The sequence below is a fragment of the Schistocerca serialis genome, chromosome 6, assembly GCF_023864345.2.
Source record: "Schistocerca serialis cubense isolate TAMUIC-IGC-003099 chromosome 6, iqSchSeri2.2, whole genome shotgun sequence".
Classification (NCBI taxonomy): domain Eukaryota; kingdom Metazoa; phylum Arthropoda; class Insecta; order Orthoptera; family Acrididae; genus Schistocerca; species Schistocerca serialis.
The window spans coordinates 212663235-212683475 of record NC_064643.1 but is presented as its reverse complement, the minus strand read 5'-3'; the positions used below and the strand labels follow the sequence as shown (position 1 = coordinate 212683475).

At 43.4% G+C, this 20241-nt stretch overlaps 1 protein-coding gene and 1 long non-coding RNA gene across 2 annotated transcripts; both read left to right on the top strand.

The window, feature by feature from the left end:
• Positions 1 to 401: 401 nt before the first annotated feature.
• LOC126484587 (uncharacterized) lies at positions 402 to 1194 on the top strand. Its single transcript, XR_007587885.1, has 2 exons — positions 402 to 599; positions 716 to 1194. It is a non-coding gene; the product is annotated as an uncharacterized LOC126484587 (long non-coding RNA).
• A 14558-nt stretch (positions 1195 to 15752) lies between these two features.
• Positions 15753 to 16496, top strand: LOC126484758 (uncharacterized). The gene has a single exon (XM_050108352.1). The coding sequence runs from the start codon at positions 15753 to 15755 to the stop codon at positions 16494 to 16496; it is 744 nt and encodes a 247-aa protein (XP_049964309.1).
• The last annotated feature ends 3745 nt before the right edge of the window (positions 16497 to 20241 follow it).

Genomic DNA, 20241 nt, shown 5'->3' with positions numbered 1-20241 from the left:
TAGTCAAAACATTAGGAAAGCGTTACTGTTGTTTGTGTTGGAAGTGTGTCAGCTGTTGTGATATTACTGCAATATTTAACTTTTCTAGTTGACTTTTTTGTTACAAAATATAAAATCAACATGCCTGCAGTGTGTTCAGCGTTCAACTGCACAAATCGCAGCGATAAAACAACAAATATTTCATATTATAAGTAAGTATATTGGTACCGAAACACGACACACGTTTTTTAATGTTTATTAAAGAGTCATTTGCATTGGAACTGTAATTATGCTTAAGACAAATGCAGGAAGTAATTTATTTATCGTTGATTACAGATTTCCTTTAAAAGATAAGGAAATTACAAAAAGATGGGTTATAAATATGAAGCGAGAAAACTGGTTTCCTGCTACAGCCAGTTACCTCTGTTCAGCTCATTTTGAAGAGAAATATATGTACCACACAAATGTCCAGAGGCGCCTTTTGTCAAAACCAGTACCTACTATCTTTAACTTTCCACCACATTTACAAAAGCAAGATAAAGTATTACGACCACAACCCAGAAAGCGATCTTTCGACAATTTGCAAGATAGTGCTATTACAGTGACATCATTAGCACAAAGTAAGTCAATAATTTAATTTTACTCCGTGTTCTTATTACTTTGAATGACATACTTTCTATTATAATCTTATGGTGTAACTCTGTTATAAACTTATGATGTAACTACATTCTTTCAGTGCCTGTCCCGGACCCACATCTGTTTCTGCTGACCACAATTACTGTCTACCAAGCCCTAAGAAGTTGAAAACACAATATAACAGAGTACAAGCAGAGAATGTGCGACTAAAGAAGCGGATAAAGCAAATGAAGCAACTTAGTGTACGACACAAAAGAAGAATAGTGCAGTTACTGACTTTAGTTGCTGGTTTGAGAAGAAGGCTATGTAGTTCAGTTTCTGATATGTTGAACAGTGAGCATGTAGTTGGTTTGTTGAAGGAGCTATTGGAACTTCAGTGCAGTGCTAAAGTATGCCATTATTCTCAGCAAATAAGGAAATTTGCCCTGACCCTACACTTTTATTCTGCCAAGGCATACAGCTACTTACGAAAATTTGTGAAATTACCCCACCCAAGAACGCTTCGACTTTGTTATTGAATTACTATGCTTGTGTTAACTACTTGTAACACATATTTCAAATAAATTCTCGTTCACAGTGTACTGGTTTTTGAGGCTTTGACTGTTTACTTTGAAATAGCGACAAAAATATTGCATTTCTGCGCCCGTTACTGTTTCTAATAGTTAACCACAGCATGTTTAGAAGTTTCGCCGTAATATCCTGGTGGTACCTGCTCTAATTGCATTAATTTATGGGTAACAAGTAACGTTATAGTGGATGGACAGACTTATTTGAGTTGTCTTGTAGTGTTATCTACATCGAAAAGTTTAGCCATATTTCGACAAAAACATCCCTTTTTGCTGTCAGTTTACACTGAAATCACTGCTGTCTATTGCTTGTTTTAGAAAAAATAAAGCTAGTATGGGCTATTTCAAGTAAGTCAAACGCAGTTACAAGGGGGCGGGACACAGCAGACGAATGCCTTGACTACAGAAAACATGGCGGCCAGAACTTCAATTTGCTTCAAACATGGCGGACCTATAGCCACTCTATGAAATTTTAACTCGTTGGGAACACAGAACGACACCAGCGCTACTTGTGGCCTGGCTGTGAACTTCAATACGAAAAAATATAGCGCGAAAATCTCTTATGTTTATTTCTAAATACGCAAATTAGAGGAGAGTATTTTTCATTTAATGTTTGAATGTGGGCCGCATAGTGCAGTAATAAAGGTTTTTGAGATCTTGCAAAGTAATATATAAAAGAAATCTCAACCAAAAACAAACATTTAACTACTCGTAGCTGCAGTTTACATTGTGAAAATTTTCGTAAATTACGTCACCTTTTGACTGAAATTTTTTTGTAAAACTCAATATTGCGATTTTGGCCGTGTGGCCATTATCATGTGGAAATAAACGAGCTTTAGCACATGGCAGACAAAAATCATCTGACATTGCATGCATATATAAATGATTTTTACGTTTCCACATATCCTAAAGCACATTATGTCCACTCGCATGATCGAAAGTGGAATAGTAGGTTACACAAATAAATAACTACACAGCTAATGGATACCGAAGAGGTCATTTACAAAAAAATCTGTGCTACAAACCAACGATGTACTGTAAAGTCTACAAAATCCGATTTATTATTTTTTCGTTGATTGTTATTTATGGATATTCAGTCATCTGAAATTGAACTTCTGCACAGTTCCAAGAAATTTATGAAACACACAAAATACTATTTTACAAAACTGAAAAACAAATTGGGAGCAGAGCAGGTAGACACTCCATGAATGTAGCCAAAATGTTTTTGCCAATGAGACATACAAAGAAAATGAACTGCAACACAGCATTTTTTTTTCTTTTTTCCCTAACTTGGCTGTTATTTTGGCAACACCCATCACGTTTAAATGATGAAAGAAGACACTGGTACAACATTTATTTTTAACATTTTTATTTGTTTACTTTCTCTTTGAAAACACTGTTTGGTACACTACTGAAAATTAACACAAATTCCCCTTGATAGCACTTTATTCATTATACTTTTAGAATCCAATCATCACATCTACAAAGTGTTAAGTTATGTGCCTGCTGAATTACCAGATTTTGTCATAACAAGTCAAAGGCATGATTTTGATACAAGAACATTTGTATATGTATAGGGAGCTTACTCTCATTGTACACATAATAAACAAAATACAAAGTCTTTTAACATGATTTGAACTTCTTTTTAAGTTGTTGCATACATAATTTCCTCTTGTTTGTGAATTTCTTTTCTTTCACATACTTGTATATTATAAATGGAATACTTGTCTTCAGAAGTCTCTCTTCAATGTCATGTTTATTACAAATTGTTGTATGAGACAGAACAAATTTTTTTTTTTTTAAATTATCATGTAGTTTTGTTGTGTGACCATGACTATTTAGATACTCATACAGCTGAGCATGGAGTGCCCTTAGGAAAATCATGACTCTTTCACTTGCATATTTCAAATGAGAATGCTTCTCACTATTCTCTTTAAATGAGGTAAACAAATGATTTTCAGTCACAACAGAGGAGTAGAGACTGGTATTACATGTTTCACAATCATCTGGTACATCTATGGCTTTTAGTACATAGCCTGCTACATAGGCTAAGGATTGTTGATCTTCTACAGACTCGATGATACCATTTGAGTAAGAATAAATTTGCTCAGGTGTATCAGTGTCTTTCATCTCACATTCACTTAAATGTTCACTCCTACCACTAGCTGCCAAAAAGTGACACAAACTGCTCAAGGGAGTGTAATCATCATTTTCACAGTTACTTACACTCATGGCTTTGAAAGGCAAAGTCATATGATTGACAACACAAGTCTTCAGAGCTTGTACAAACTGAAAACAAGTTTGGTTTGTATTAGCAATACCATGTTGTCTTATACAACAAAAGAAATTTTCTAAAGCATCTCGATTGCACGCCTTTAAATTTAAGTACTTAAAGCCAACCACTTTCAAGGTCTTCCACAAGAAAATAATAGACTGTAATGTAATCTGCCAACCTTTTATGAAGCTAAACATATTAGTCTTGTTTCTTCCCGTTTTTAAATCTATTATTTGCCAGCTGCCTATTTCCCTCAATATGCTGTACCACATTTCTAAATGTGACGAATTTTCTGATAAAGCACACCTAAATTGTTTTCAATCCCTGGGATATTGCTCATTACTGTTGAGTGAATCAAAGAGATTATCTACCTTTTCCACAAACTCAGCCGTGTGTATAGCTTCAGATGGTAATGTGTGAGTAGAAACATATGTTTCAATTGCAGCTGCAACAGTATGGCTCATTTGTGCAGCAGCAACTTTTACCTTCATTTTGACATGGGAATCAGAAAAGTTAGAGTGTTGTGCTTTTAATTTGGGCAGAGTTTTGAACCGTTTTTTATTTTTTATTTTTTTAATCCAAAAAGAACACTGTACTGATGTACTCAAACTTTGCTGCTTTGTGAGGTTCAAATTGAATTTTATTATCTATCAAATCATTTCTAGTGTTTTTGAGCAGATGTGGTACATCATAAATGGTAACAATTGGTTGATTATTGACGACAAAATGAAATATACTGGCCTTCAACAAATTTGCTTCACACAGTTGCTTAAGGGCCTTTTGGTTTGTTGCATTCTGGTCACATACAGTACAAACCACTTTGAACCCAATATTCTGTAGTTCACTTATGATGTGAACAATGAGTGATTTCAAATGGGTGTAGTGGAAAGTGGTTGCAGTAAAGTAATATGCTAGAACTTGTTTCCAAGTTCTGTGAATGCCTTTCATCATAAAAACCAATGCTTGACTAGCAGCTACAGGTGAACGTCCTAAATGACCCAACTGATACCCATAGATTAGCTGTTTGTGTGTGTCATAGTACATACCATCATCCAGAGACATTTCATCAAAAAGTAGAGCACAATACTTGTCATTTTCATGCATATTACTTACTTCCCTTGCTAAAAAGTTTAATAAAGCTGGATTAAGTCCTATATCAAATGGTATGTGGGAAAGCACTCCCTTGAGCAGCCTGACAGATGGAAGGGAGAAGTATGTGGCCAAATATCTGTACAACCGGGGACTACACTTATAAACAGATAAAGCAAATGCCTTATCTTGTATAGACCACCGTACTGCTGTGGGCTGCATATTGTCATTTCTTAACTGACTATTAATAAAAGTTTTAGTCACATCATTCAACTCTTCTTCAATTAACTGAAATTTCCTGTCATCATACAACTCTTTTAGAATTTTCAATTTATTCCTCTCATTCTGTAGCTGTTTTTTCAATTCACACACTCTGGAAACTGTAATTCTATGCAATTTATACATTTTGTGTTTTCTTGGAGTTAAATCACGTTTAGAAACGCCAGATCCCATTACACCTGCACTACTTTCAACATCATAAACAGGTGAGGATAAAAATCTGTACTCACCATCATCTGTGCTCTGTAAAGGGGGACTGCTTCGTTGTATTACTGTGATTTTGCATTATGGCCTGTCTCTTGCACACTTATATTTGCACCCGATGTGGTGAAACCACCGCCACCACCACCACCACCACCAGTGTAACACAGATGGGTGGGGGGAGGATGATACAACACCAATTCCATGTGCTTTGGTATAACACCAGGATTTAGCATGTGTCTAGTAAAGTTCACAAAATCTGCTTCATAGAAATGATCCTCACACACATAATAATAACTACAGTTGACACCATCTATATTACAGATCAATTTCCACTTCTTTAAAGTCTCACTTTTTGATGCAGCTGGAAATTTATAGAAATGTTTATTCTTGTGTTTGGAATTTATTTTTACATAATAACTACCCCTGCATCCAGGAAACTTGCACGAGTATTTCAATTTCAATCTCAAACTGGATTCTTCTCTTCCTGTATGATCCATCTTCATGTGTCTGAAATGTTACTCAAACCAAAAATTAGGAACGAGAAAAAAGATCAGGTATGGTTTACATTGATTAATGTTAAAGAAAACTCAATGTGAAATTAATTTCACTATCAAAAATCATATTAGCCTATGTCTAAATGCAGCTATCCTGTACTGAAGTATTGACAACTGCTATCATGGCTTGTAATCTGATGTGTTATTGCTACAAAATAGTGAAAAAACGAAACAAATTCTCATTTCTACTACGTATATGCACATCACTCTATATATAACTGCGTGAGCGTAGTTGCACTATATTCTATATTCAACACTACTTCACTAAACAATGCTATCAGGTGGTAGAAACACTGCTTATTGTACCATTTCAGTATATTTCAGCATCTAGATACCATGGTAGATACCAAATTCAACTGTACATTATCAGTAACAGTTACAGCTGTAAATCTGTATTACATTGTGTTGAGCATTAAAGTGCGAGAAGATTTCTACTGCATTGGATATTGCCACAATAATACGTGTAAATGTTCAACTGCTTGAAGGACCTGCTTTGTGTGACTTCGAAACAAATGTCTTATCATGTGAGAACACAACCTTTGTAGATACAACAGCAACAAACACTTTTTACCTGGATAGAGTGTTATGTACTGTACAGAATATTTACTGTTGAAAATGGGAAATAGAACACACTCAAGGCATTACGAATCAATTGTAACATGTCCAATATTTGGTATGTAGTAAATGGCACAATAAATGATACTTATTATGTCACTTCGTGGCAAAAAGGAAGATGAATCAAAGCCAGAATTATATTCCATTACAGGATTCGGAAAGTTGAATAAAACTATGTCAAAAGCTGCTAGCATGGGATTCTCTATGAAATACAAGGAAATATTAACAGAAATAAGAAATATACTTACCCTTTAAGTAAACTGAGCAACAGAAATTGTATTTCTTTGCAGGAACAAATATACAAGAGTCCACAGAACGTAATGTGATGATACAACAAGCAGAATAATAGCAACATACTTACACTGCAATTTAAACGAAAAATCACGATCACGTTGCTACGATACCAAAACAATTATGGAAGACTACGTCATCCAATAGGAACACGAGACTATAAATTGCTAAACTTGCAGCGCTCCAAGTGGCCCGGGACCAAACCAACGTCGTGTTACTGGAAATCCCTATATGAGTTTCACCCCCCTGATGCACTCTACACGGCGTGGACAAAGAGGCTGGCAGCGGCATACAACGCCGCTCTTCAGCCAGAGGATACACAAAGAGAAGAAACACTGAAAAGACACATAAGTTACAGAACGGCGGGCAATAAAACAGTAGACACATAAACACAAACACGGAGCCGTTCACACTCGACGATAATCCACACTGCAAACTGTTGATATGACGCACAAACACTGAAGAAGACGATGGCACTGGTGAACGATGGAGTGTGACGGTGAAACACTGAACACTAAACATGATGGCACACACGAAACACTGATGGCGGTGATCTCCGGCGCGTGAATGTCCACTGAGCGTGTGCGAGTCCGGGGACCTGCCAAGAGGGGAACAGGGGAGAGGGGAGAAAAAGGATGCCAATGGCTGAGGAGACGGGGGCAGGAGGAGAGGGACAGGGGAGTGGAGGCCCAGGGGAGGAGGGAGGAGAAAGGGAGGAGGGAGGGAAAAGGGAGAGAAGGGAGGGAGGGTGCCCAGTGGAGCAAGCACAGGAGGAGGGCGGGAGGATCAAAGTTGGTGGGAGGGGTAGATGGAGGGGAGGAGGGCATCATCAGGGAGGGGGAGCTGGCGGAAGCCACCTTGGGAGAGGGTAAGGAGGGTGGAGAGATGGAGACCGGGTGGGACGAGCGAATACAGGCGTGGCAGTGGGCGGGGGTGGGAGAGGATCGGGGAGACAAGCGGGTGAGGAGGATCGAGCTTGCGGGAGGTGTACAGGATCCGTATCCTTTCAAGGAAAAGGAGGAGGTGGGGGAAGGGGATGAGATCGTACAGGATCCGCGTGGGGGAGGGGAGACGGATGCGATAGGCGAGGTGGAGAGCATGACGTTCAAGGATTTGGAGGGATTTATAAAAGGTAGGGGGGGGCGGAGATCCAAGTCGGATGGGCATAACAAAGGATAGGGCGGATGAGGGATTTATAGGTGTGGAGGATAGTGGAGAGGTCCAGACCCCACGTACGGCCGGAGAGGAGCTTGAGGAGACCGAGTTGGGAGCGTGCCTTGGCTTGGATTGTCCGGAGGTGGGGAGTCCAGGAGAGGCGATGGTCGAGGGTGATGCCAAGGTACTTAAGGGTGGGAGTGAGGGCGATAGGACGGCCATAGATGGTGATATAGAAATCAAGGAGACAGAAGGAAGGGGTGGTTTTGCCTACAATGATCGCCTGGGTTTTGGAGGGATTGACCTCGAGCAACCACTGGTTGCACCAAGCGGTAAACCGGTCAAGATGGGATTTGAAAAGGTGTTGGGAGCGCTGTAGGGTGGGGGCAAGGGCAAGGAAGGTGGTGTCTTCGGCAAACTGGAGAAGTTGGACAGGTGGTGCCGGCAGCGGAATGTCCGCCATGTACAAAAGGTACAGAAGGGGGGAGAGGACGGAGCCTTGGGGCACACCGGTGGAGGGGAAAAAGGTGTAGGAATCTGAGTTATGGATGATGACATAGGAAGGACGGCGGGAGAGAAAGGAGCCGATCAGATGGATGTAGTTAATAGGAAGGGCAAAGGTTTGGAGCTTGAAGAGGAGACCGGAATGCCATATGCGGTCATAAGCACGATCGAGGTCCGGGGAGAGGAAGATTGCGGAGCGACGGGAATTAAGCTGTTCGGAAAGGAGATGAGTGAGGTGAAGGAGAAGGTCGTCGGAAGAGAAGGACGGTCGAAAGCCACACTGGGTAACGGGAAGTAGGCGGTGCTGGCAGAGATGCTGGTGGATGCGTCGGGTGAGGATAGATTCCAGGACCTTGCTGAAGACCGAGGAAAGGCTGATGGGACGGTAGGAGGAGACAGCGGACGGCAGTTTGCCAGGTTTAAGGAATATGAGGATACGGGAGGTTTTCCACAGGTCGGGGTAGTAACCGGTGGACAGGACTACATTGTAGAGCCTGGCCAGGGTGGAGAGGAAAGAGACAGGAGCTTCACGAAGGTGACGGTAGGTGACACGATCGTGACCAGGAGCGGTGTTGCATTTTGTGCGGAGTGTATCAGTGAGATCCTGTGTAGTGATAGGGGCATTGAGTTCCGTGTGTGCAATGTTGTCCAAGTACTGGAAACCAGGAGCAAGGGGAGGGACAGAGGTGTCAGTTCGATCGCGGATATCCGGGAAGAGGGAGTAATCGAACTGGGGATCATTGGGGATGGAAAATACATCGGAGAGGTAGGAGGCAAAGTGATTGGCCTTACTAAGGGTGTCAGGGAAAGGGTGATCATCATGGAGAAGAGGATAATAGGGGGAGGGTTTAGTTCCGGTAAGGCGACGGAAGGCCGACCAGAACTTGGACGAGTTGATTGGGAGGGTAGCATTTAAACGGGTGCATGTCTGTCGCCAGTCCCAGCGTTTCTTAGCCGCGAGCAAATTACGAATGTGTCGCTGTAGTTGCCGGTGGTGTCGTAGTGTGTCCAGGTCACGCGTGCGGAGGAAGGCACGGTAGAGACGACGGGATTCACGGAGGAGGAGGACGGCCTGTGGGGGTAAGGTAGGACAGTGGGGGTGGACGGCGACAGTAGGGACGTGGGCCTCCACGGCCTCAGACAAGGTCTGCTGGAGAAAGGAGGCGGCATGGGTAACATCGTCAGGGTGGTGATAGGTGAAGGGGTGGCTATCGACCTGGGTGGAATGGGTATCCCGGTAGGCATTGCAGTTGGCATGGGAATAGTCATGGACGTACTTGGGGGGAGGGTCATTACGAGGGTCGGGGCGGGGGCGACGACCGTCTGAAACGGTGAGGAGGACAGGGAGATGGTCGCTACCAATAGGCTCCAGGACATCCACCGTTATGCGGCCTAGGAGGTTGGGGGAGGAGAGGATAACATCAGGAGTGGAATTGGATTCGGGACGGGTGTGCTGGGGGATGGGGATGAGGTCGCCTTAAAGGGAAGAGAGGAACCGATGCCACCGCCATAACTGGGCAGCGGAACGACTATGGATGTTGAGGTCGGCGGCGATCACGTAGGAGGAGAAGGTGCGGCCGATGTGGGAGAGGAAGTTGAAAGGAATAGGGGCGTTGGGGCGGACATAGATGGTGGCGCAGGTAATGGTAAGGCCGGGGAAGAAGAGACTAAGGATCAGGTGTTCGGTGGGGTCGGGAAGGAGAGGTTGGAGCCGAACGGGGATCTGGCAGTGGTGACCAATGGCAACTCCGCCACGCGCAATTGGGAGGGGATTATCGGAGCGGTGGAGGAGATAGGGGGAGGTGTGGATGGAGTGGTGGGGTTGGAGGAAGCTTTCATTGAGGAGGAAGGCATCCACACGGTGGGTGGCAAGGGTATGCAGGAAGAGGTTCTTGTTGGCGGGAAGGGAGCGGATATTGTTGAAACGGATACGTTGCTGTCGCGCCATGACAGGGATTTAGACGAGGGTGTCAAGGCGGGAGAAGGTGAAATGGGCCTGGTTGTGGGAGTAGGTGGCGTACATTTTGAGTTGAAAAATGGAACGGGCGGCGAGGGAGATCTGTTGGAGGGTGTGGGGGCGCTGAAAGGGATGGACATTCTGAAGGACGATGGTGATGAACCTGATGATGTCCTCAGCGGTGGGGGGGGGGGGGGGGGGGACGAAGGGAATTGCCAGGAGGGGTGGGGGTGTCCAGAGGACGGACAGGGACGGTGAGTTCAGGAGTGGTCGGAGGGAGTCAGGCTTTACACTTTTGGGAGTAGGTGGGATGGGGGAGATTGCAGGTATTGCAGGAGGGAGGGGGTTGAAGGTTAGGGCACTGCCGGAGGAAGTGCGCTTGCCTACAATGCGGCAGGTGGGGGCCTCGCGGCACTCAGCTGCTGGGTGTGCGTTATAGCGCAGACACCTCTGGCAGCGCAGGGATTGAGGAGGGGAATGGGAGGGGTCGACCTTCTAGCGCTGGTTGAAGAGGAGGGCACCCTCCTTCAGGAGATGGTCAATGGAGGGGGCATCCTCGGAAAAAACCCGCATAAGGCGGGTGGGGCCGGCCGAGTTGAAAATGCGGCAGACCGCCCGCACCTCCAGCGTGGGATGCGCCTTGAGCTCTGCCAACACCTCCTCCTCCGTGATCAACGAACTGAGCCGAGTGATCACGGCGGTGAGGGTCGGCGGGCGACGCGGGGGTTGGGGTTGGCGGGTAGGAGATGGAGAAGGAGCAGGGGCGAGGGAGGCGTTGGGGCCAAAACGGGTGACGGGGAGGCGGGAGAGGATGTCAGTATGGAGGGTTGGGCTGGGGGAGGAGATGAGAACAGAATCCTGTCTGGGAGTGAGGAGAGAGATGGGGGCACCAGGGAAGTGTTGGCGGAGGAGGAGGGAGAGATTCCGGGCCTCGAGAAGGGAAGGATCGGGATGGGAGAGGAGGTATTTGTATAAAGAGGGGGGGGGGGGAGGAGGAGGAGGCGGAGGGAGCAGGGCCAGGTGGGGAGACATCCATGGCATCCTGGCGGGGGGGGGGGGGGGGGGAAGGAGGACGGGGCGGGGCCTTTTTGGGAGCGGAGGAGGTGGTGGTGCCACTAGGGCGTTTAATGGCGGTAGAAGGGCGGGTGGTGATATGAGGGACGGGAGCTATAGGGAGGTGGTGGGAAAGGACAGGTCCCGGCGTGGACGCAGCAGTCGGCGCCGGAGATGGTGACGGTGAAGGCGACGGCGACGGTGGCGGCGGTGATGGCGAAGGCGATGGGGAGATCTGGGCATGGACAGTGGCCCGACGGGCCACCACCCTAGCTGGAGCTGCAGTGACCGGCTGGGGGAGTGGGGGGAAAGGATCAGATCGAGAGGAGCGGGAGGAAGAAGCTGGAGAGGGGGCGACAAAGAGCGAGGGCGAAGGGAGAGTGAGAAGAGGCGGGATGGAAGGAGGGGGGTGTGACTGGGCACACCATGTTATAGTGGTGGAGGCGGTGGAAGGAGAAGTATAAACTATGGCTGTGGTGGTAGTGGTGGCGGTGGTGGTGGGGGCGGACATGACGATAGGGAGAAGCAAAAACACGTAGCACGAAAAAGAAAGGACACAAACCGGGGACAGACGAAAAACAAAGACGGAGACGGAGACAGAGGAAGACGAAGACGGACGAAGACCAGGGTCGGACGGCGACGGCGGGTGGCAGGAATGCCGCAGCTGCTGCTGCTGCCACGGACGGGGCCGGGGCTGCTGCTGCTGCTGCTGCGGGCTGGCTGGCTGGCTGGCTGGCTGGCTGCCTGGACCGCTGCTGCCGCTGCAGGAGAACTGGCTGCCTGCTGCTGGCTGGACCGCCGCTGCAGATCGGGACCGGGGCTGCAGGCCGGGACCGTGACCGGGACTGCTGCTGCTGCTGCTGATGGACTGCTGCGGCTCTGCTTGGCTGGCTGGCTGGCTGGCTGGCTGGCTGGCTGGCTGGCTGGCTGGCTGGCTGGCACCTGAAAAACCTAGCACTTCGATTAGTGCTGGAATGGCACAATCGAAGGGCGGTAACCTTGCGGTGTACTGCCGGAGATGACAAAGAGACTTTACACCTGCGCTTTATTGTTGTGGAGGGGGGTAAATGGGCGGGGCTTGTGCCATTTCCGGGTCACGTGTGGACCGGCCGGTATTACTCTAGGCTATTACACTATCAAATTTCTTTGTCCAATATCTTTGTCAAAGATATTTGATAGTGTAATAGGGACGTTGTCAAATGTCGTCCAATATTTGATCAAATCTAGGGCCTCACTGTATATTTGATCAAAGAAACCGCTTGTCTTCTGTTCACTGCAATGTGACATGTTACCACATGGAGCGCTAGCATCGCTGCAGCGTTCTGCCGTCTGTACTCTGTAGTGTTTTTATAACCATTGCCGGTAAATACAGTTGGTGTGTGCCGACAACTACAAAATTAATAGAGATGTCTGAAGCTGATGAGGCACTTTACAACGTGAGGCACCCTGAATACAAAAATAGATTAAGAAGATTGGAGACCTGACCTAACCTAATATAACATAACATAACCCTCTCCTGTAGCAAGGAATCAGAGTGTTACAGTGAGCCTGTCTTCTGAAGATGTAGCAGTTCTTAAGTGAATATTGTGCTTTGTGATATGAGGAGATATATTTGATATGATGAGAATAGAGGGAGACGCCGTGACGTCACAGCTGTGAAGCTATCTGAAGCCGAGGGTAGCCATCTCAGTCCGACCAAAACATTGCTGCTGTTAGCTTGTGTGCATAGGCTTGTCGCTCGCTTTTGGAAGGATTTTGCGCTATTATGGTGACTTGTGTGGTGTTCGGATGTACGAATCGTTCTGATTGTGATGCGAAATCGAAGGGAATAACATTTCATGTGTAAGTTGTCTCGTTAAGTGTGATTTTACAACTTCTTTGTGAATGAATGTGTGCTACATCGGTACTTGTACTATAGCGTGTTTTTCTCCTGTATGATTTTAGATTTCCTAAAAATGAAAGTTGGAAAGCTCTGTGGGAGAATGCCGTGAGGATGAAGAATTGGCGTGCGTCTAAATGGAGCACTATATGTTCTCAGCATTTCCGAGAAGAAGACATAGACCGAACTTCCCTTTCAACAGTAAGGCTGCGAGAAAATGCTGTACCATCAGTTTTCCCGGAAATACGGAAGCGTCCGATCCCACCCGTCTGCTTTGACCCATGACGTCACAAATATGGCGGAAACAAAAACGAACACACACACTTTCCACAAGAAGCCTAATGACACTAATGGGACAAGCGCGAGAAATGCAGTGTTTTGGGTGGGGGGCAAACTAAATATAAACAAATTTAGACGCCTTGCGTAGCTACAACGTGTAAGTGAAGACAGCCATGCATGAATACCCACCCACCTCCCCAGGGGTCGTAACCCCTGCAACCCATAGAAGATAAAGATGATTCAGTAGCTGATTAGTGTTTTTTGTCTTTTAAAAAAAAAAAAAAAATCTCACAGGATAGAATGAACAGATCAGAAAGATAAATATAATAAACTAAAACAGAAATTCGAGGAAACAGATAATTAAAATAAGTAATAAGTGTTTTTAAATTAAAAAAAAAAAAATCTCACGAGATAGAATGAACAGATCAGAAAAGTAAATAAAATAAGATAAAACTGAACTGGAGACAGCCACACTCAAACCAAACTCCGCGCCGTCATGACGTCACACACGACAACACCCTTACGTCACGGGTCAAAGCCGACGCGTGGGATCGGACGCTTGTGTCGACCCGTTTTCCCTACACACCCAAAACATTTGCAAAAGGTATGTTAATTCAATGAATTAAATTCTTAGTTTTCAAGTTCACGTTTCAGTATAATACGTACGTATCGTCGATAATCGAAGTGTTGAGTAACTCACTGTGTCTTCATCATGTACCAAATTAAAAGCAAACACTACATTAACTGGCATAAAGTATAGGCCTAAACAGGACACTGTGTAGATTTGCCATCCTATGTACCATATTTCAGTAAATATTGGTGGTAATGAACAGTGTTTCCCAGTAGTGTAACGTAACAGAAATGTCCCAGTACGTATTACAAACAAGATGTATTTAAGGGGCTTTGGAGGGAGGGTATAGCTAACTTAGTTTTCAGTTTCTATTATTTAGCTCTAACTCCGAAAGTAATGGAATACACGTGTGAAGTAAATTATATCAGTTATGTGAATATTTAAGGCAGTAGTTTGTGAACATCACTTTGTCTGGTCTACTGTGTTGTACAACATTTTTATTGCACTGTCTTTGCTAGTTAATGGCAGTTATGTTTTAGGAGGAATTGATACAGCTCTAGTTTTACTTATATATCTTGATTTTGGGAGGATTCCTTCAGGTCATTTGAATACATTAATTTCACTTTCCACCTGATTAGGTCCTTACACATAGTTTTTGCCTAGGAATGATTCCATGCTGTATATAGAATTTAAGAGGGGAGGTGCTGGAACACTGAAGTGTTGCTGCAGCTACACAATATGTTATAAAGAGATAATCTGGTTCTCCACATTGTCATGTAGAAACAAATTTATGAAGCTCCTTTTTGATGAAAATCGGCCTCTGCACACAAGAGAATATTTGAGAAGAAAATTCAGGTTCGCTGTTTAGATTATGAGACTACTGAAGCTAATAAGTTTGTCTGGTATAATTATTTAGTGAAGTCACAGAAATTAACACTTGGGCTGTGTGAAATATAACTCTGTATTTGGGTTAAGCACAGCAAATGAACATTTTTTTTTGTTTGATGCACTATTCATTGACATTCTCCATTGAAAGATATCATTGATTAAAAAGCTTTGGCAGTACCTTCTTGTTAACATTATCCACTACTGTGGAACATTGAATATGCAACAACCACTAATGCAAAATTAGATATAACACACAATTTTATGTCAGTAACTGTTGGACCAGTTGTATTGAGAACTTGTTAACTGACAGCACCCATAGCGATACAGTGTTATAGTTAAACAAGACACCCCAGCAGAAATATTTTACATGTTCAAAGTTTATATTTTTTCAATAAGTGTGTATTAATTGTAGCTTCGCACATGGGAGGCATTTCAAGTTGTCTGCTGAACACAACAATGGTTTTTGTTAGAGTAATGAGTATTTTATGACCAAGCTAAATAGTTGCTGGAAAAATAGAATTTATATTTCTGGAAAGGACTAAGAATAGGAGTAATTAGTGGGCTGTAACATGCTGTTCATGACAAAGACTATAACACCTTCAACCATCTGTTAAAAACAGTTCTTAATGTTTTCCATCCGTTTATTTCATTTAGGGAGACAAGAAGAGAAAGCCACCATTGCGGAAGGAGAGCTCTTCCTTTCCATCTTCAGGTTTCGCTGCCGTCAGCAGAGTGCAGGATGAAGAAGTTCCTGCTCTTGTTCCTGAGTACACTGCAGGACCACCAGAACGTAGTCAGACATCCTCTGAAAGTGAGGAACTGAAGACGAAGTGTGAACACCTCATAAGAAAAACTGATCAGTACAAAAAACAAATTAAAACTCTTCAGCAGTCTAAGCAACGACTTAAGAAGGAAGTGGCTTCTTTGAGTGCTATCATTAAGGCATCTTGTGGATGAAAGTTCACTAAATATACTGGAATGCAGAGAGACTTGCTGCAGCGACAAACTGCGAAAGCTGGGGCACAGGTTGTACCTAGGTCATACAGCCCAGAACTGTGCTCCTTTGCCTTAACACTGCATTTTTATTCCCACGGGGTGTATAATTATGTTAGGTGCTGTTTTAATACATGTTTGCCACACCCCAGAACATTAACAAAGTGGTACCAGTGTGTGGGTGGAGCACCTGGCTTCACATCCGAGGCGTTTAAGGTAATTACGGCAGAAGCTTGTCACCGTGAAACAAAGTTTCCAACTCTATGTAGCTTGGTAGTTGATGAAATTGCCATCAGGCAACATGTAGAATTTGATGGTGCATGCTATTACGGTTATGTTGACATGGGGTCATCTGTAGACACAGATAATTTGCCCATTGCCAAAGAAGCATTTGTGCTCATGCTTGTGGCTATTAATGCTTCTTGGAAGCTCCCAGTTGGGTATTTCCTGACTGCTGGTATAACTGGTGAGCAAAAAGCCGAGATAGTTAAAGAGTGCATTGAGCTTGCCAATTCAAGTGGTGTGAAAGTTGTTTCGCTCACATGTGATGGTTCAGCTAGCAATTTGTCAATGGCTAGATGTTTAGGCTGCAATCTCAATTGTGAAACTTTGAAAAGTACTTTTTCAGTTGAAGGGAATGATCATGAAATGTCATTTTTCCTAGACCCTCCACATATGTTGAAATTTGTGTGCAACGATTTAGGAGATACAAAAATTTCTTTGGGATGAGCAAGGTGGTGTCATTTCTTGGCACTTTTTGGAACTGTTACATAAATTACAGGCCAAGGAAGGGCTCCACATAGGCAACAAGATCACTGCCAGTCACCTTAATTTTTTTTTTAATTAAATGAAGGTGAAACTGGCTACTCAGCTGCTTAGCAATTCTGTGGCAGATGCCATACAGTACTGTTGTGATATGAAACTCCCAGGTTTTGAACAGGCATCTGCAACAGTAAAATTTATACGCATTTTCAACTGTCTCTTTGATGTCTGCAATTCCAGAACACTTTTACAAAGTGGTTTCAAGCAGGCATTAAATACAGCAAATTTTAGTGCTGTAGAGGGATTTCTTTTAAAGGCACAGAGGTACATCAAGGAACTCACTGTTGGTCCAAATCCTCAAGCAATGAGAGTTGTTGACGCAAATAGAAAGACAGGGTTTATTTGATTCCTGGTGTGTATATCCAGTGTTTTACACATGTATAGCAAAGTAGTGGGGACACAAACTCATGCTCCTCTATTGAAGTTTCTGCCTCTTTACAAATGTTCTCAGGACCACTTGGAAATGTTTTTTAGTGCCATCTGAAATCGTAGTGGTTGGAATAACAACCCCACTGTTCGCCAGTTTGTTGCAGCATACAATAGGCTACTAATTCATAGTGAGATCCGTGGATCAGAAAGAGGGAATTGTATAACTTTGGAAGATATTCCCATTCTTACTTTCAGCAGTTCCAATGTTGAAGATCGCATAAATAACACTTCGGAACGGTGGCAGTTACTAAGCACGGAAAATAGTGCAGCGACAACTGACAACGACCACGATTACTTTGCTACTGGAATTTATCTCTCTGAAGTGGCAGTCCATATTGTAGTATATATAGCTGGATTTGTGGTGCGTCACTTAGAGAAAACCTTAAAATGTGAACCATGTTTATCCGTGTTGAGAGGGGATGGTAGCCATGTTGCTTATTCTCTCATTCATAGAAAGAGTAGGGGATGGTTGGTTTTACCATCGAATGATGTTGTTGACATCTGTGTGTGTGCAGAAAAAGTGTTCCGGTGCTATACTGCAGGTAATTCTAAAGTTCCTTTGAAAAATCAGTTTTCCAAATGTGTTTCTGAGGTGCTTAGTGAATTCATATTCAAGCCAGTGTTTAAGGAGTTAGCAGAGCACATGAAAAATCAGCATCCCTTGGACAATCATATGATACTGCTGATTAAAGCAATTGCCACACGATACCTCCTGACACGGCAAAAACATGCAGCCAAGAGAATAAGTGATGCATTGCATGAAAATAAAATCAGGACAACCTATACAAAACTGGTACTCTTTAAAGGTCATAACTTACACCAAAGCTATTGATTGTTTTCCCTCCATGTGGCTTTGGTGAATGTATTAAAAAACTAATGATAAAAAAAATCGTGCATTGGTACGTCGTTAACTGCGTAGTACTGGTATGGGGATATTATTGAATAATATCAATTTATTACTTGTCGTAATTACAATCATTAAGGTGGAGAAACGGAGAAAGGTACATACAAAAAAAAAGAGAAAAAATTCAAAGCGTGATTATTAAATATTCATTATCCCCTCCCCAATTTTAATAATTTCATTAAGTTTCTGCAAATTTGACTAATCCCATCTTCAGATGCAGCCTATTGAACTGCACACTCATAGTTGCTTTTGTTAAAATCTCTGCCACTTGTTCCTGACAACTAACGTATTGAACATTTCAGATGTCTTTCATTATACAGCTGACATACGAAATTGTATTTAATGTCCCCATGCTGCAGTTGTCTATGTTCCAACTTCTGTAATAGACTTATGCATGAGTGATTATTTCCAAAAATTGTTGTAGTTTTCACAAATAATTTACTCTTCAAGAAGATTCTTCAGCCACAAGATGTCTGTTGCAAGTGTTGCCGAAGCAATATGTTCTGCTTCTGCTGAAAATAGTGGAACGCATGTGTCTCATTGTCGTCCAACAAACAGTATTTCCAAAAACCTGGAAAATGTATTCTGTTGTAAGTATTCCATATTCTTCGCTTTCCCAGTCAGAATCAAGATAGCAGAGAGGAGCATCTGAATTTCCCTTTTTGTATTGCAGACTGAGATCAAGTGTTTCTCTATTATAACTTACTGGTACTGAAGAATTCATTTTAAACCTTCCCAGTAGAATTCTGTTGGTTTATCTTGTTGTTGAAGAACTCATTTTAAACCTTCCCAGTAGAATTCTGTTGGTTTATCTTGGTGGTGGTGGTGGTGGTGGTGGTGGTGGTGGTGGTGGTGTTGTGGTCTTCAGTCCTGAGACTGGTTTGATGCAGCTCTCCATGCTACTCTATCCTGTGCAAGCATCTTCATCTCTCAGTACCTACTGCAACCTACATCTTCCTGAATCTGTTTAGTGTATTCATCTCTTGGTCTCCCTCTACGATTTTTACCCTTCACACTGCCTTCAATAGTAAATTGGTGATCCCTTGATGCCTCAGAACATGTTCTACAAACCAATCCCTTCTTCTAGTCAAGTTGTGCCACAAACTCCTCTTCTCCCCAATCCTGTTCAGTACCTCCTCATTAGTTACGTGATCTACCCATCTAATCTTCAGCATTCTTCTGTAGCACCACATTTCTAAAGCTTCTATTCTCGTCTTGTCCAAACTATTTATCGTCCATGTTTCACTTCCATACATGGCTACACTCCATACAAATACTTTCAGAAACGACTTCCTGACACTTAAATCTATACTCGATGTTAACAAATTTCTCCTCTTCATAAACGCATACCTTGCCGTTGCCAGTCAACATTTTATATCCTCTCTACTTTGACCATCATCAGTTATTTTGCTCCCCAAATAGCAAAACTCCTTTACTACTTTAAGTGTCTCATTTCCTAATTTAATTCTCTCAGCATCACCCGACTTAATTCGACTACATTCCATTATCCTCGTTTTGCTTTTGTTGATGTTCATTTATATCCTCCTTTCCAAGACACCGTCCATTTTGTTCAACTGCTCTTCAAAGTCTTTTGCTGTCTCTGACAGAATTACAATGTCATCGGCGAACTTCAAAAGTTTTTATTTCTTCTCTGTGGATTTTAATACCAACTCCGAATTTTTCTTTTGTTGCCTTTATTGCTTGCTCAATATACAGACTGAATAAAATCAGGGTTACCGGTGTATATGGTGCGGAAAGTGCGTGAAGGGACTGCGAAAGATTTGTATTCGGCCATTCAGCTGGCAATCCAATGTGAGGAAATAGACGTGGCAATAGGGTATGTGATAGACAAACAGTATTTACAGCGGGTAGAAAATGTTATGAGTGTGGTCATATGGGATATGTGCAGAGGCAATGTACACATTCACCGAGGAATAGAGGAAAGGGTGGAAATCAGCAGCATGCAGGATGGATAAGTGGAGTTAGTAGATGTGGACAATTGCTAAACGGCAGAGCCCAAGACCCACGTAAGGGAGCTCCTGTTTAATTTCAATGCTACAAATACGTATGTAGAGGCGGAATGTTCAGTGTTAGAATCTAGGGAACTAAAGAGTTAGACCCACCACTTTATAGGTTGCATGGAGTGGGGGATAAGGAGGTCAAACCTTTGGCGTCAGTGACAGTTGACTTTTGCATAGGGGAAGTCCGCTTTGATGCATGCATGGAGGTAGTATCATGGGTAAGTGAGGGCTACAACATGACCCTAGGAGTAGATTTCTTGCATCAACATCATGCCAAAATTGACCTAGGACAACAAAC